The sequence below is a fragment of the Haplochromis burtoni genome, unplaced genomic scaffold (assembly GCF_018398535.1).
Source record: "Haplochromis burtoni strain Fernald_Lab_line unplaced genomic scaffold, NCSU_Asbu1 Contig_111, whole genome shotgun sequence".
NCBI classification, from domain to species: domain Eukaryota; kingdom Metazoa; phylum Chordata; class Actinopteri; order Cichliformes; family Cichlidae; genus Haplochromis; species Haplochromis burtoni.
The window spans coordinates 302522-320835 of NW_024582472.1; the positions used below are offsets into that span (position 1 = coordinate 302522).

At 38.7% G+C, this 18314-nt stretch overlaps 1 protein-coding gene across 2 annotated transcripts in view; it reads right to left on the reverse strand.

Moving 5' to 3' along the window:
* Positions 1-18314, reverse strand: part of srrm4 (serine/arginine repetitive matrix 4) — a 61721-nt gene that overhangs the window by 9960 nt on the left and 33447 nt on the right. For both annotated transcript variants that reach the window (XM_005928889.3, XM_005928888.3), the window contains 6 exons: positions 16410-16532; positions 6127-6210; positions 5922-6002; positions 5807-5833; positions 5489-5539; positions 373-456 (listed from right to left, as the gene is read on the reverse strand). In XM_005928889.3, coding sequence (XP_005928951.1) covers positions 373-456; positions 5489-5539; positions 5807-5833; positions 5922-6002; positions 6127-6210; positions 16410-16532 — 450 coding nt within the window. The remainder of the gene's footprint in view (positions 1-372; positions 457-5488; positions 5540-5806; positions 5834-5921; positions 6003-6126; positions 6211-16409; positions 16533-18314) is intronic.

Sequence of the window (18314 nt, forward strand, 5' to 3'; positions counted from 1 at the left end):
ATATATATTCTCAGTGATAAGTGACTGAAATGATTAATTTATATCAGAAAGTATCCAGATATGCTTCTAGCTTTTAGAAATCTTTATGCAGTCAGCCCAGTATGACCCATAAAAGACATCTTTCATAGTATCACACAACCAGAAATTTGCTATATGTCATTATAATTGAGTGTATTGATCTCTAGAGTGCATTTGCAGCCATTTTCTGTGCAGCTGTGATAAGACCCGGTTGTGCCTGAGTCTGAGGAAGTCACCTCCACCTTATCAGTCATCTCTGCGATGTGACCAAGAACTCGGCAGACACCTCAGACTGATAAGATTAACCAAGGGAGCGGGCTGGGGGTGGGGTGGAAGTGGGGGCGCTGGGCCTACCTGTCCTCTGTTGAAGATTGGCAGGAAGAAGTCTCTGACTCTGACCTCCGATACCGCCGTCTCCGACGTGAGTGAGTCCGAGAACTGAAACAAAACAAAGAAAGAAAAAAAACACGTAGAGAAGAAGCTAAGATTATGATTAGTTTTTTTCACAAAAAACTCCACTACAGTAGCTTTACATAATCCCTGTCTTCTTGGGCTTGACTTTGGTTTAGCTGCTCAAAACATATCTTTTTGCGCTCTCTTCCCCCTCCCTTTAAGACAACCATTTTATCTGATCGGTGGGCCATTGCAAACACAAGGTCTCTACAACCTGGTGTTAGGACTTCTGCGTTGATTGGCAGGAAGAACAGTCAGAGCTGTGTGATATATTAAGAATATTTTCTTTTTGTAATACCATTCAAAGAGCAGGAAAAGAGGAGTAAAGTGTTTTAATCATAGGGATTACCAAGACTGACTTAATTATTTGAAACTTTGGCAGTTTTTGCAATTGTATTATTATTAGTATTGTAACTAAATAAATAAATGTATTATTTATTCCATCAATTAAACATACATTGTACAGGATTTACAACAAATTTTACTAATGTCCCAGCTACACATGAGACCTATCAAGCCAAACATGCAAGCAAATAGCATAGCTGCACTTCTCCAAAGATCAGCAGTACAAGAAAACCATTATGCAAACCATTTAGTTTTGAGAGAAACTTGAATTTCTGTTATATGTGTGCCTCTACAGTAAGACCAAAAAAAAGGATTACGAATTTATTAAAACTTTTTTGGGCACCTTTCTTTTGTCTTCCAAAGTCTGGCTAACCTGGAGGGCCAGAGAGTTATCCAGAAATCACACTTTCCAAAGTTTATGTTCATACTACAGGACAGTTTGCCATGACCTGTGTATGTCATTCTCAAACAGAAGCCTCCTCTGCTATTACATGAAGCAACGCAGAATTGCTAACTGGCAAACAAATCCACACTGACTCCTAACAACTTTACAAATTTACAGCCAAAATAAATATATTTAGAGCCTGGTCTACCCCCTCTTTATGATAAATATGAACGAATACATGTGATGAAGAATAAAAATCGAACTTTTAAATTGTTGTTCTTTGTTCTTTTGCCTTCCTTCAGCTGCTCCCATAACGGTCGCTACAGTGGATCACCTACCTCACCCTGGCACCTTCCTCTGTCACACCAACCCTCTGCATGTCCTCCTTTACTACACCAATGAATGTTCTCTGTGTTCTTCCTCTTTTTCTCCTGCCTGGAAACTCCATCTTTAATGTCCTCTGTCCAATATATCCATGATCCCTTTGTGCAGTTCCAAACCATCTCAGCCCTTCTTATCTAACTTTGTCTGCAGTCCGCTCAACCCGAGCTGTCCCTCTGATATACTGATTTCTACTTCTGGTCATCCTGGTCACTCAAGAAAATATGAACATCTTCAGTTCTGCCACCTCCAACTACACATCCTGTCTTTTTGTAAGTGGCACTCAGTAGTAATGATCTCACTACCATCCTGTAAACCTTCCCTTTCATCCTTTTGTGCCTTCTTTCACAAATCACCCCTGACTCTTGTCTCTGCTTTAAATGTGCATATAATGTACATCGCCACTTGGAGTGACAGGTTGATGTTATGTTCTGTTCTCTATTCATTTGCACTAAAATACATTAAAACATCATCTCTTTAGTTTTTCTAGTAAGTTCATTGTGGTGGCTATTTAGCTTCTTTTACAAAGCAGAGGACTGCCATATACACATTTAATTGACATGTGCTATTTGTCCAATTATCTGCAATTCAGCAGAGGCAAAAATGGCCTCACTAGTAGTCCTTTAGTTTGGATAAATGCAAGAAAACAAACTCAAACCACAATACTCCACATCTGCATGCTTTCACATTGTTTATGTTGGACAGCCAAACATTTCTGTGCATCTCTAATTGGTAGCAGCTATAGTTTTTCTCCTTTCCCCACATTTTTAAAAAAGAGTAGTGCTAATGCAAAAAAGTGTCTTGTAGCCTACTGGTGGCCAGAAGTTTAAAGATGAACAGACCAAAAATGGCCCCTGCATACGTTTTGTCTTGAGAAAGATGTTCACAAAACAGAATTAGATTCTCATTTAATATCACACTGAATTATGAATGCTCCTCTTTAATTGAAAGCTGGTGACTAGACAGTTCTGATTTTGCCATCCAAAAAAAACTGTCTTGGAAAAAGGTGAGGCTTTAAAATGGTAGTCAAGCCAGTCTGTTATGGTGCCTACATCTATATTTTATGTGCAGTCTGTGGCCTTTCTCCACCTTGAATTTTCAGCTATCAATGTCAGTGTTTACAGTGGAGTGACTACTTTTCAATTTACTATTCTGTTTACTGTTAAAACAACACTGAAGACATTAAGGCTGTCAAATTTTAGTCATACACTGTATCGCCAAATCACAACAACAGTTGCCTCAAGGTAGTTCATATTGTAAGCTAAAGACTGTACAATAATACAGAGAACACCTCAACAATCAGATGATACCAGCAACCTCTGTGTGACAGTGGGAAGTTAAAACTCTGTTTTAACAGGAAGAAACCAAGAACCAAGGCTAGATGGATCCATGCTTTCATGTGGTTTATGCCAAATCCTGTCCCTATCATCTGAACATCAGCGCAGAAATCAAGACTCATCAGACCAGGCAACATATTTTCAGTCTTCTGTGTTCCACTTTTGGTGGGCTTATTCAAAATGTAGCCTCAGCTTTGTGTTATTAGCAGACAGGAGTCATTTGACACCAAGTGCGGTATCCTGTTGCTGCAGCTCGTCTGCTTGGAGGTTCGATGTCTTGTGTGTTCAGAGATGCTCTTCTGCATTCCTTGGTTGTAATACGTGGTTATTTGAGTTACTGTAGTGCTCATATCAGCTCATAGCAGTCTGGCCCTACTCCTGTGAACCCTGACAACAACAACAAGGTCGACAAGCTGGATCTGTAAACCCTAGAGATTGTGGTGTTGAAAATTTCAGCAGCCTGACCGGCACCAACTACCAAAGTCTAGGGATAGGTACCGGTATCCGGTGCCATGATGGCACCGGTTCTGACATAAACGGTAGTAACCAGACCGAAAAACAGCGCACATTTCGGTGTTTTATTTCGGTGCTTTTTTTTCCTGAGCTGTGATACACTTTGATTTCTAGCCAATCATTTTACGTTTCCGAGGATAGTAGGCGGGTCCAGATACGTACGTTCTTTTAGAGCAGAGCTACAGATTAAAAATGCCCAAAGCAAAGTGGTCAAAAGTCTGGCTGTACTTCACAGCAAAATATGTAAACTCAGCAGCCTGCAACAAGTGCTTTAAGCTGATACTGTGATACTGCGCAAAGGAGGTAACACCTGTGTAGCAGAAATGATGATGGATGATGATGGCAGCAGCAGCCGTTCTTCTCTGCGTGAGTAGCTTAATGTTGTTCGTGTGTAATTTACGTTGAGTAGGCTAACCACGTTATTAAATTAATGCACGTAAGGTGAACTAGCAAACACCGTCGTAGCTACATGCGGCTGTCTTCTTGTTTGATGGCAGATACTCCCTTCACCCTGGCCAAAAAGGCTAAAATGACCAAAGAAAAAGTGGAAAACAGTTAAACATGAGAGGTTTTTGGACAAAGTTTGTGTTTTTTCCATTGTTTAAGCACTGCTTCCAGCCAAGAGTGATACCATATATGCCCTATAGCTGCAGAAAAAGCTATCATTGTTATCTTTTTACAAAAAAACCCAGCTGAACATGAGAGGTTTTTGGACAAAGTTTGTGTTTTTTCCATTGTTTAAGCACTGCTTCCAGCCAAGAGTGATACCATATATGCCCTATAGCTGCAGAAAAAGCTAACATTGTTATCTTTTTACAAAAAAAAACAGCTGAACATGAGAGGTTTTAGGACCAATTTTGTGTTCTCCATTCTTTAGGCACTGGTTTGAGCACCGTTTAAGCACCGGCACCATTTCAAAAGTACCGGTTTGGCACCGGTATCGGCTAAAACCTAAACGATACCCATCCCCACCAAAGTCTCTTAAGTCAGTGGCCCCCAACCCCCAGGCCGTTTATAGCTCCATGAGCCATTTGGTACCGGACTGTGAGAGTTGAGGCTCGAGTGTGAAATTTATGGTTTTCAGAGTTTTTAATCAGTTTTTATCGTTACTTTCTTTAATCGTTTTTATCGTTAACTTGTTTTCCCTGGGTCTTTTCCTGTGTGTTATGAATAAATCTTCTTTTTTTTGGTACTGATACTGGTTTTATTTTGTAGTATTTATCCACGGCAACTTAAAGGCTGGTCCGTGAAAATATTGTCAGACATAAACCGGTCCGTGGCGCAAAAAAGGTTGGGGACCGCTGCCTTAAGTCACCTTTCTCCCAAATTCTGAGGTCAGGATCAGAATCAGGAAGAAAGGTCAAATACAGGCATTAGTGAGGTGCTGCCATGTGATTGGCTTATTAAATATTTGTGTTAACGTGCAGTTGAATGGGAGTGCCTAATAAACAGGCCAGCTTTTATTTATTTAACGTCAAAATTGCATATGTCACATCATCACCTTATGTTTCTTTATTGGCTACTCTGAGTGACAGGTCACATTAGTGAAGGGAAGAGTATAACAGAATGACAAAGTCATGAACGAGTGAAGTGATCTGAATAAAAGAAAAGAGAATAAAGAGTTGTAGTCAGCTGGAAAGCAATGGTTTCCGTTCAAGTCAGCAGCTACCGAACATGGCTCTGTGCTTACAAACAACAATGCGCTCATCCAAAGTCAAATTATAAAATGTTGCAAGATCACAGCATGAAATTGGTTTCTCTTACCCTCTTTCACCCATTTTTCTCTCTTTGTGGCTCAAGTGTTCAATCAGTTTTTCTGTTTGCAAAGGTTCTTTCACGCTTAGCTCAAGAAATATAAAAGCGGTACGTTTCTGTATTCACCTATCTTGCCCTTACAGGATAGCATTTTGCAGTATCCTCTCTTTTTCCTCCTCGACAGTGGGTATTCTGAAAATACTGGATGGACTACCGTTGCTGGAAGAAGAGGAGGTTGTGAGGGGGAAAAAATAGTGTAGGACCTGGAGAGTACATTCTGATGCAACAGTCACACACTGACCTTTTCTTGTGCTTGCGTTCATCCTTCCTCTTATGTTTTAAACTTGAAGAGCTGTTAGGATGAAAGAGAATAATATCATGAGAGAGCGGTATTGATACTGACGAAGCCTGCACAGACAGCTTGCCTACTTGCTGATACTAAAAGAGAATTGCATTTCAGGTGGAAATCCAGTAATCTTGCTGAAAGCAGGCACCAACTGTTACACAGGAACTCATCCTGTTATGAACTGTTTGCCTTTAAAGTCTTTCTTTTAGAAATGAGATGTGCACAGTGCAAGCAGACATGCAGAGGTTATAGAAGAAAAAATCATATATGTACCTGTGTTTTGACTTCTTGGAGGTATACCTGAAAAGGGAAACAAGATGATTTAAGTCATAAATATAAAACTCGTGCAACTGTTTTTGTATATTGTTTTAACATTTACTGTACTTACCTGTGCCGCTTGCTTTTCTTGGAGCTCTTCTTCTTCTTCTTTTTCTTCTTCCTCGGTGGTGACAGGCTGTAAGAAGGAGACCTAAATAAGGAAAAAAATTTAAAATAAATATGAATTTAAAGCATTCCTCTGCACAAACCTTGGTTTATTTATTTCCACACCAACACACATCACACTGCAGTGTCATCTAATTTTGGAAACTGACCTTTTCCTCTTCCTCTTCCGCTCAGACTTCCTCTTCTTCTTCTTCCTCTTTGGCCGAGGGGAAGGTTCCTCATCAAAGGACGGACTGTGAGAAAATTCAGAGCAGAGGGGACACGTTTGTTTTCTTTTTGGGATCCAATGAATGATACACAGTCTTACATTCAAGAATTTCACAGCGATTTTTGATCTACTGAATCGAAAATATTCTGACTTATGTTCTTTCAAGATTACTCAATGCAGAAGCCTTTACACCTATAAAGAAATTTAAATGAATTTCTAATAGCTCAATATCCCTAAGAATTATGCTGTACAGTTTTAAAGCTTGGACCAGCTGTTTGTTTAACCCTCCGGGGTCCAGAGTATAATTGGCTGTTGTTGACTACTTTTGATTATACCTCTATATTTTACCTTGCCTTGTTTGGTATCATTCTTTTCAGCAATGGTACCACATGTCTGAATTTAAAGGGTTTACATTTTGACATACTGTATTAACACAATTAATCTAAAATCAGATGTGAATGCAAATATAAATTGTAAATTTTTATATATATATTATTATACTAATATATATATATATTATATTATATAATATATATATATATAGGTTATAATATATTAATTAATTCTAAAATTAATATATAATAAAAAAACACACACACATATGTTTTTTAGTTTTTTTAAAATTTTTTAATAAACATTTAAAACTATTTACATAATAATCAGGTGTCCATCAAATAGGATGCCACACAAATTATTTTTGCCACTCCAAAAAATAGTTTCTGTCCATTATAAGACAGAGGAGCACATCACAAGCCTGGTACCTCCAGGCCTGACAGCAGGAGGTGTATCACTCCTCCTGTTTCCCACCTGGAGTCAAAATCTACATTGCAATCTGCCTTTGGTGGCTTTTTAGCAACTGTGACATTCAGCCATCGCCTTGTTGTTTTGACAAACAAAACAAAACAGACGACTTAACTATAAACAAGACAAAACACTAAACATCACAAATCTCTCAAATCTCAAAACTCACTTTCTTTTTCTCTCACTCTCACTGCTATCACTCCTAAAACTTCCCCCTCTTCCTAAATAACCAAATGTCACATGTTGCTATCTAATATTTGGATTGCTCAACATGGTACATTTGTCCACCAATAGGAAAGGAATGTTTTTTCATGTATTTTTAAGTGCTTGCAGGACTTGAAAAAATGCAGTTTTTACCCAGTTTTTTCTTCCAGCAGACAGGAAAAAATATCATGGCCTATCAATACAATTTAAAAATTGGTATATAGTTGGAAGCACTTTTAACACAAGCTGAAATGGATTCTCAGGGAGACTACATCTTGCTGCTATGCCATCTTAAATTGATCATGTGATTTGGGTCCGTCGACCCCAGAGGTTTAATTATTGACTGGTTTACGCTTTACTCCTAAGCTTATGTGGTTAACTTAGTAGTTTCCTATTTTCACATCCAGTATTTACACCACAGTTGTTATTTGCAGCTGTATTTGTATCAAACTGATGAATCAAATTCCTGCAGCCACTGTTTTTTTGTTCTGCTTTTTTTTAACCACACCCTGAAGGAAAAACACAGCTTTACTGCCCAAAATGCTTCACTATGTTCAAAAGCTCTGTAGCCAAATATATAAAGTGTAACTGGTGCCAAGTATTGTTTACTGGAATATCAAAGCTTTTTTTTTTTTTTTTTGCTGAAAAGCAGCCTTCTACAGGCCAGAGGCAGAAGTTTGCCTTTTGCCAAAAAGCATTTTCAGGTTGGCAGAAAGCTTTAGGAAGTTAGGAAAAGTCAAACAATAGAAGTGGTATAGGGTTGAGGTGGATGAATAAATGTTGCGGATGAAAGCACTGGACTGTCATCCAGAAGAGTGTGGTTTGTAAATGGTAAAAATAAATGGCCTGTATTTATATAGCTCTTTACTAGTCCCTAAGGATCCCAAAGCGCTTTACATATCCAGTCATCCACACATTCACACACTGGTGATAGCAGCTTCATTGTAGCCACAGCCACCCTGGGGCGCACTGACAGAGGCGAGGCTGCCGGACACTGGTGCCACCGGGCCCTCTGACCACCAGTAGACAACGGGTGAAGTGTCTTGCCCAAGGAGACAACGACCGAGACTGTCCAAGCCGGGGCTCGAACCGGCAACCTTCCGATTACAAGGTGAACTTCCAACTCTTGAGCCACGATCGCCACGATTTGTCTTCCATTTGCTATCAATTCTACTAAGTTACTAAGTTATTCATTGTATTATTTGTATAGCTAAAATACACCTAGTGTAACATCTCCCAACTAATTAGGCATTTACTTTCATCAATTCATGGAAGATAGTTTGGCGGTGTAATACTAATTTTCAGCATACACACACACACATAAACACACACACACACACACACACGAGTATGTGCAAAATCTGCACAATCTACAGTTCACAAATCCGTGGTGGAAAATTTGTCTAAGGTGTCAGGAACATGAAAAACACTGCTAATTAAAAAAGTTTGTTTTTGTGCCATAAATGCAAATTAAAATGTTACTGAGGATATAAATATATAGTATATAAAGATCCAGAAAACAGTCCAAGTTAAACTGCTCTGTGGTCTAGTGAATCAAAATCTTTTTTTAAAAAAAATCATTGCACTAACATTGTGTGGGGTAAAGGGAAGCAGGACCAGCCTGGTTGTACTTCTTTGGTCCTTCACACAGACAGCTTTGCAAACCGCTGTCTAAAATTTGTAGCATTTACTGTGACAAGGGGGCAGTTTAGGCGAACCGCCACAGCCACTGTACTAGTACACACTGCCTGATAACTTGTACATCTGTGAAGGCACCATAAATGCTGCATAATATACAGATTTTGGAGCAACATGGGCTGCCTTCCTTTTTCCGAGAAGTCCTTGTCTTTTTGAACAGCAAAATACCAATACAACATTCTGCATGTATTACAACAGCATGACTCAACAGCGAAACAGTCCGGGTGCTGTAACTAATCTGCCTGCAGGAAGCAGAGAACATTTGGCACACTATGAAATGGAAAATATGTCAAAGGAGGCACTGGACGGTTGAGCAGCTGAAATCCTATATCAAGCATGGGAAAACATTTGGCTTTCAAATCTACAGTAATTGCTCTCCACAGTCCCCAAACATTTTTGCTGTTAAAAGACGACTTGGAGCAAAAAACAAAACAAAACATATATATATATAGAAGAAGAAGGTTTTTATTGGTCCCCGTGGGGAAAATCCCTCTCTGCATTTAACCCATTCACTCAGTGAAGCAGTGGGCAGCCATTGGGCGCCCGGGGAGCAGTGTGTGGGGACGGTACCTTGCTCAGGGGTACCTCAGGGTAGCTGTTCAGGGGAATCGAACCCCCGACCTTCCGATCATGGGGCCGCCACTCTACCTACTGAGCTATCCCTGCCTGTATATATGCAATGATCTACAAATGATTTGTAGATCATTGCATTGTGATTTTATTCACAGCGTCACAGTCTTTTTTTTCTTCTTTTTTTTGGAAACTGATTGATATATTCTTTGGGAATTTGCTGTATTGCTTTCCTCCCTAAAAGTATTTACAGATAAATAACCATGACAGAATGGGTGGGGTAAAATAATCCACATGACTCATCACTGGCAGCACATAACTGCACATAAATGCATCCTGATTCTCTCTCACAACAATCATAAGCAAGATTATCTGTGATCCAAATGTCCCATACGAGATAATCTCGTGACAAAAGGATGAAAAATCCTTTCCAAACTGGTATAGACATAAAACAAATAACATGCCAGCGAACGTCACTATACTTTACTCAGAGGGAGGATCACAGATTTGATCTTGAACTTAAAATACAGACCTTCAGTTTTTGAGCTGCAGGGCCTGCTGAGCAATTTTATGATTTCGATTGGGAGATGGTCATTTATTTCTGAATTTAACAGGGATAAAGCATAATACTTTAATGTACCATAGCCGAAAGGTAAATTTCATCTCCAGTCCCTGCACAGAGGCAGCTAGCGATATACATCTTGAAGAAGCAATGAGGTACACTCAGTTTTGGTTTCCAAATAATTTAAAGACAGATATTTTACCCTGGCCACCGCTCTGTAATGGTGCCAAAAATGCAGGTGACTGTGAGAATGTGTTGGAATCTCTCCATGTAGCTCATGGATCCTTTATTTCTGCACACATTGTTCTGCGTATAGCCACATTCTCATTATAGTGTGAGATATTCTTGTTATCCATCCTTTCTTCTCTTGAAGTGTGAATTCATCATTATACTGGAAAGAAAATGGTCGTATTCCATCTGCTGACCAGCTTGGTTGCTGTCCAGTGGTCCACTTCATTACTCTTTTAAAATGACTGATGTGGAAAAGAAGATGAAGGTCTTTTGAAGCACCACAGCCCCCCTGAATGGGCCTTTCAAGTGCAGAAGAGACTGAAATTCATAGCAAGGAAATACATGAGAGAGTGACTGACCATATCTGGGTGATACAGAACAACAAAAAAAGTAGTTATCATAATGGGTATAAACTTGTGGATATTTACAGACTAAGTGGTGTAGTGGTTAACACATTTGCTTGGCAAGCAAATGTGACCTTTTGTTTGCCAAGTCAGAGACACAAATTCCCTTTGGGGATGCATTAGGAAAGGAACAGGAGCCAAATCAAACATGTGGAAATACTTGCTGTGGCAAGGGAGCAAGTAGCTTACGGACTAAAAGATTAATTGTAAAAGTTACTGAATATTTGTGAAAACCGAAGCTGCATTTGTAGCATATATATGTGTGTTTTTCTGCCTAACATTAGCCCTGCATGTTCAAATGCTCCAGTTGTTTCAATCTTTTGCCAAATAAAACAGCCATTAACAAAGGCTTTAATAGACACGCACAGTGCTATTTTTGAGTTAAGGCATTTAATGCATTGTTCACTTGTCCACAAACAACGGTGATGTAAAAAGACACTGATAATTGAGAATTAAACCTTGGAAAACATCTGGCATGTCTTAAGAGTGACATAAAGACATGGGGGATTTGAAATAAAGCTTAAGGATTATGCAAATTACCTTTACTGTACAAGAGCAACAATAAGTTGCACTTGATTCTCTAATGTAATAGAAGTGCATAGCAGCTATGGAACAATATAAAAGAAGAAAAAACCCTAATTGTCGTGATCAAGGTTTCCAATTCTCTACAGTATAACTTTAAGTGCATAAGTGTCAGTGCAAAGTGTGAGCCTCCACTTTGAATGTGAATGTGCATATGTGTGTGTGTGTGTGAGTGTGTGTGCATATATATATATATATATTCACACACATATTTCAAAGTGAATGAAACTTGTCATTAAAAAGAGAAACCTTTAAAAAAAATAGAATAATGTTACTAATATTCAGGTGTTATTTTCATTGCTCAGCATTTGACTTAAGCTATCAAAATGCCTGCAGATGCAACTATGTACGATATATTTGGAATCATTTTTATGCTTACAGGAGGGTAATTGTTGCCATTTATGTGTCCAATTTAATGTACCTCCTTGTTACACAAACAGAGGTCATGCACATAGTTGAGTGTGATCAGGACTGATCCAGACAGTGACAAACTGCACTCCCCCTTGATATATACGACCACAGAGCTCTGGAGAGTATGTGCCTGTTTCATCAGATGCAGAAGAGTGTCCTGCTATAATAAATGGCCCTGCTTGGAGTAGTCGGCAGTTTGGGAGCATTAGGAACTGAAATGCATTAGGGCTGATTAGACAGTCCAAGCCCAAGTACCCTCTCCTGGTAATGAGAACGCTTTGTCACTCATTAACACCTCTACCATTCTGGCCTTGTAGAAAGAGAGCACAAGACAAGCATTTGCATTTCTTCTTGCCAGCAGAAACACTTTCTTTTGATGAAGTTGAGAGAATGAAAAGGAGAATGAGAAAGCAGTCAATTGCCAGCTGCACTAGGAGTGGTGATTTTGTGAAACAATGGTGTATGAAAGGGAGCTTTTGGGGAACTTTTGATGAAAATATATTCAATTCAACTTTTTTTTCTAAAGAATTGATGTTTTAATCTGAGCCATGATTATGCATGAAGACTATACATGTATGTGACTACATCTAAGATGTCATTACCTATATTATTATAAAGAACAAAACATGTCTCTCTCCCATGAAGCACTGAAGTACGTTTATTTCAGCTGTAACCAGACACACTTCTATGTTTCAAGTGAAGTTCAGACTGTTTTCATTCGATACCCAATTCACTGGAAATAAATCTAAATAGTTTACTTCTGCATTTTGCTCTTTTTGTTATTTGACAACAACTACTCTCAAAAACCTACTCATTACATCAACTTACTATTTCTAGATGGAATCCAGTGTCAGCGGCTTATGGCCTCATGTTATAATTAACTTTTTTTTCTCTGCCAAATTGCTGCAGGCCAATTAGCAAGATAACAATCCACAGAACAAATGTCCTTCTCAACAAAAGAGATTTTTCTCAGGCAATGCTTTGTAAGTGAGACAAAGTATTTGGAAATGGATCTAGCTCGTTAGTCATTTTAATAAAAGCCAATGAAAAAACACATGCATCTAACCTTGATGGCTTGTGGAGGATATATCATGTAATCACATAGCTTTTTTGTGTGTTTTTAAGGCTTTATGGTATGTTATGTTTCCTCTTTTTAGTTGACCTTGCGGTCAAAACAGCATGCATGGGTTTCTCTTCCTTGTTTTTTGTCTTTTAATATAAATATAATTTGATAGAATTTACCAGCTTGACCTTTATGAAGTACAATCTCTACATACACAGCAATGCTGCAGGTTTTTGATTTATTAATTGTAATGGCTCTACAGTGGATTTCAAATTGAAGAAAGTATCCAGTATCAAGGCCTTTACTGCAGCCGCCCTCAGTTGCTGCTCATTTCAGGGTCTCCCTTCCTTCTGTTTTGTCTTCAGTAACTGAAAAGCAGCTCTGCTGGGTTGAGATCAGATGACTGTCTAGGTCACTGAAGAATATCCAATTCTTTGCCTTGGAAAACTCTTGGGTTGATTTTGCAGTATACTTTGGGTCATTTTCCATTTGCTATGTGAAGTGTCATCGGATCAGTTTTGTTACATTTGGCTGAATCTGAGCAGTAAGCAGAACTCTGTACTCTTCAGAGATCACCCTGCTACTTCAGTAGCCACATCTTTGAAAAACACCAGTGACCCAGCTCCACTGGCAGCCATACATGCCCTATGCCACAGTGTTGCCTCCACCATGTTTAACTGCTTGTTTGCTTCTGATCATGAACTATTACCTCTCTATACTTTTTTTCCTTCTGATCATTGTTCTAAGAATTTCATCTATTCAAAGATATTTTTCATAGCTGTCATGGTCTAGACTTTGATCATGATACAGCTACCTCCTTGAGACTGTTCTCGACTCGGATAAACATTCTGAAGGGATTTTTCTTAACTTATAGAGGAATGAATTCTTTGACCAGTCACTTTAGTTGAAGTCTGTCATCTTTCATGTCTTTCTTTGGTGTTGCTGAGCTGGCCAGTGAATTTTCCTTTGCATCAGATTGTTGATTTTGCCACTCTTAAAGTTTTCCTTATCTCTCTTCTAGCATTATTTGGAATTTTCCAATAATGACATCCTTCATGTGCATCAACATCTCTCTGGACCTCATACTGAGAATTACAAAGACCAGATACCAAATGTAAACTCAAGACTTGGAATCAACTCTAGATGTTTTATATACTTGTCACTTGATAAGAGGAGGAGGAATGAAGGAAGAGCCGTACACCCATATGAGGAAATATCCTGTGGAAGAACAGTGTCCCAGAGCTCACACAATGCCAAGGTGCACTGAACTTGCTTTGGTATCTTAGTATATTTCTGTTAATGACTCTGTGAATGAATCTTTAATTCCAATATTCCTAGTATTTGCAAAGGTGTCGTTCGCAGTCCATGTCTATATACGTCTAATACAAATCATTGCAAAATAGGTCTTGAGGAGAAATCAGAAAACAAACATAATTATTTTTACTGTTTTGAATGAGAGAAACAATTCATGAATTTACTGAATAGGATTTCAAATATTGGTGGCAGAAGTTGGTTTTGGAAATACAAAACAATAGTCTTTGACCCCAGAGATCAGGGTTAGCCTCCAAGTATGATTTGTGCTTCGATTTAGAAAGTAAAATTGTTTGATTAAGGTTAGGTAAAAGATTTCGGTGTTGCCAAACATTGTGTGTTATGATAGAACCAAATCGGCAGTGATATATGCACTATGGATCTATCTATGTCTATGTATCTATGGCTCCACAAGATTTGCCAGGAGACATCAAATGTAAGCAAAAGAGTGGATATTATAGATAAACAAACCTAAGAATTTGTTGCTAAGTAACATTAAGCAAAATAAATTCCTGCAGTTATGCATTTTAGAAAGCAGCAGCAATGCCATGTCATCTTGCATGCCACTGTATTATCAATCACATACATAGTCCAAATTAACAATGTGTGGACACATTGTTGCAGTCTTTACAAGGTAGATTTACTTCAAACCTTCAACAAGTACAGAGTCCTCACACTGGACACAAAATTCATTTATGTGAAATATAAGGGCGACGTAACAAACAGCAAAAACACAGATAAGTAAGTATGAAAGACTAAAATCAAATCTAACACTGGGCAGCTTAAAGGACAGTAGAGTAGATATGCTATAAATACATCGTCTCCTTGATTACAAACAGAGCTCTGGTTTTCTTGGAGTTCGTTCCACATATGTGCTGCATAAAAACTGAGTGATGATTAATCCTGTTTATTTTTCAATACGGGAACAGGAACCAGGCTTGTGCCAAAACAGCTGAGAGGTCTGGCTTGTTCATTATGGCCTCTAACGAACGTGTTTTTAATCACCTTTAGCTGTAATCTTACAGTACTTTACTGGTGATACAATTTTTAAAATTCATTTCTTTATTTTTTTGATATAGCATGAGGTTTTGAGAGTTTGACTTAGTTTAGTATCTCATTAAAATTAATGGATGCTTTACTCAAAGTGGACTTCCTTTCATCGTCTCAGCTAGAACTTGTAGCAGTATTCTCTCTAACCTCCTGCAGCTTCTAGCATTGCTGTGCTTTTTGGTCTGAATGCAGCCGTGTTGTGCAAGATTTGACTCTGAAAATGCATTCATTTTATTGCTCTAAACCTCATATAGTAAGACCTACAGTTTCACAATAAGATCCCTGCATGAAGTCAAGATCATCTCTGCTACTGTCTGATGAAATGGATACGCTGCAGAGCTGCTGTATAAGAAAGGGTAAAGTCATCATTTAAGAGGTTTACCAAACCAAATGATGAAAAGACTGTGGTTCAGCAATGGTAGAGCTTTAGTGTACGTTCTATGTGCACTATGTACACTCAGCACACTGAGGACTACTCTGATTTCTTAGTATTTAAATTTTAAAACGCTGTAACTTGGAGCTGCTGGTGAGAAGGGTGTCTCACAGAAAAGCCCCAGTTCCAAAGATAATAATGCTATAAATCTCTCTCACCGTGCTTTCTTCTATCAGATGTCTTTTCTTGCACGCATAAACCAGAAAAATGATTATCAGAAGCCTGCATGCCAGCGTGTTCTCTGCGCTTGCTGTTAAATTCAAAAACAAAGAGAAGCAGCCGCCGGGTAAAGTTCATCCAAAGAGAAGAGATTCATGTTTATGATCCGCTCTTACACTTCAGATGCTGCTTGAGTCATGTTTTACATATCACTGCCTGCTTCCCTGCTGTGTAACTGCAACGGCTTTGAAGGTGTCAGATTAATTAAAAAGGTTTCTTTCCAAAAAAAGAAAAAAAGAAAGAAAGAACCAACTCTGCCTGGATTGATTTCTCCAACTCTGAATAAAAAGCCTAAAAACTGTTCTTCTCTGCATGTGAAGAAGACTCTTGTATCTGAATGACACAGCGTGGAATTCCTTACACCATTTGTATTTCCTACCCCGATAAGAGTGTTTGCTTTTCCTGCACCGGAATATAGAGATTAGCTTGGATTTCTTGTTGAGAATCAGGCCCTGAAGGTGTGTTGGTTTTGCTGTTAAAAAGGCTTTATCATCTACAGACGCAACCAAAACAAACTTTAATCACAAAACTCAACTGATCAACAATTGTACATGTTTAAAGCCCATTCTTTTCTCAACCTTCTCATCTCTTCACAAGCACTTGTTTTCTTTTAGTTCAGAAAACCCTCCTGATGATTTTGAAGGATTGCTACTTGGCATGTGTGAAAACACAAAGGCTAACTCACCTCCTGGCCCTGCGATGGCTGCGATGTTTGCGTCTGTTTCCTTTGATGCAGCCATATCTGTCCCTTGTGTCCACAGCTTTCCTCTCATCAGGCTTGAGCTGCTGGCAGGTTGTTGTTTCTGAGCTGTGGGGGAAGAGAAAAAAGGACAAATAAGATTCAGTTTTTGCTCTCGAGCCTTCAGTGAGAACTTCTCCAAGTGATTTTTGCAGTTGTCCACACAGCTAATGCTTCCATCGCACAATAGTGAGGGGACATTTAACATGCTTGGTTAGCCTTATTCCCTTTGGTCCACTGGGTATGTGTTTTATTCCCCTCCATTTCTTTCCTCCAGCCACTCTCTAGGAAAATTGGAGGTCAGCCATTTACCATTCAAATCAATGTGTCAATTGAAATACAGTTATTTACATGCCTCAGCTGGCCTGCCATTTTGTGAAATGGTGCTTTCTGCCTTGTGCTGGAACAGTTCTTAAAGTTTTTTCCTTATCTATGACCTAGATATATTTAATAAGACGTAAATGCAAAATCAAACCAGACACTCAGATTTTCTGTTTTGTTTTGTTTTTGTTTTTTTTCAAAAGTGAGGAAAATTATTTCTGGCTCCCAAATAATTTTTCCATAAGTCAGGTGTTCGGGTAATTCAACCACTTTTCATCTACAGTGAAATACGGCATAGAATGAATGATTAAATAAACTGAATGATTTGATGTGAGCACACAGTTCTAGCCCTGCTTATTATTCTCTGTTTTAGTCATGGGAGATTTGAGCGTAATTACACATTCTCCTCTTCGTCGAGTGGCTCCCGTCTGATTGTAATGAGAAGATAATCAGAGCCAGAGATTAGGACGTCAACGCCGCCTCCTCCTCTTCCCCCAGCGACGAGCAGGCAGGGCCCGTCGCTTTCTATCTTCCTCACCTTCATTCTCCTTAGCCTCTCAGCATTAGAGGGAGTGCCCCTGACAGGGAACTAATAATGTAAAATGGCAGACTGGGTGCTGCAACATGACCAAGTGTGTGAAAGGTGATAGGGGAGATAAAGACAACCACCGGAAGGATGATTATTCTGATAAGGAAGGCTGATGGAAAGGAACCTTTAAATAACCTGGTGATTTGGCTAATTTTCTCCTTGCTGATGTAGAGCTGAATAAATGTCAGACCACACTGTTGCCTGGTATTAAGGATGCCTAATCAAATACACTGAATTTCACTGAAGAAAAAAATAGTAAAGTAAAGAATAACATGCCATCGTAATCTCAGCATTTCTTAATGGGGGCCTGTATTATATTCTGATATGGATGCTAAGACTCAAAACATCTCCAATTCTACACAAAACTCAAACTCATACTCAAAGATGTATGATTTGTTGCTATAACACAGCAACTAATCGATTTTGTTGAGACATTGTTTTCTAAACTGATTTTTTTTTTTTTAGTTTTGGTCTATTGATCAAACAAAAACAAGCACAAAAGATGCAGCGTTTTCTACATACCACAAGCCGACATTATAAACATCATAAGCTGTTATTCACTCATGTAGCAAAGGGAAATGTCAGCGGTGAAACAACTTCAGTAACAGTTCATTAACTGATTTTCAGTATAAAATACAAACGCAGAGTAGAAATGATTTATGAGTCATGTGTTTTCTATACAATTTGTATCCACTTGCAAAATATCCCAACCAGAATCAAAACACATAATATCACCTGAATGATGGCCGTTCATCTTAATCTGGTGATTATAATGAAGAAAAGGGGGGAAAAAAAACCCCCTATTATGAATCCTTATAAAATACAAAAGAGTCAAGTAGTGGATGCTAACTTTCCCAAAAGATCATTACAAAAATGTACAAAAACACCATTGGTCTCAAAAGGCCAGTCATTACAGACACACACATACACACACACACACA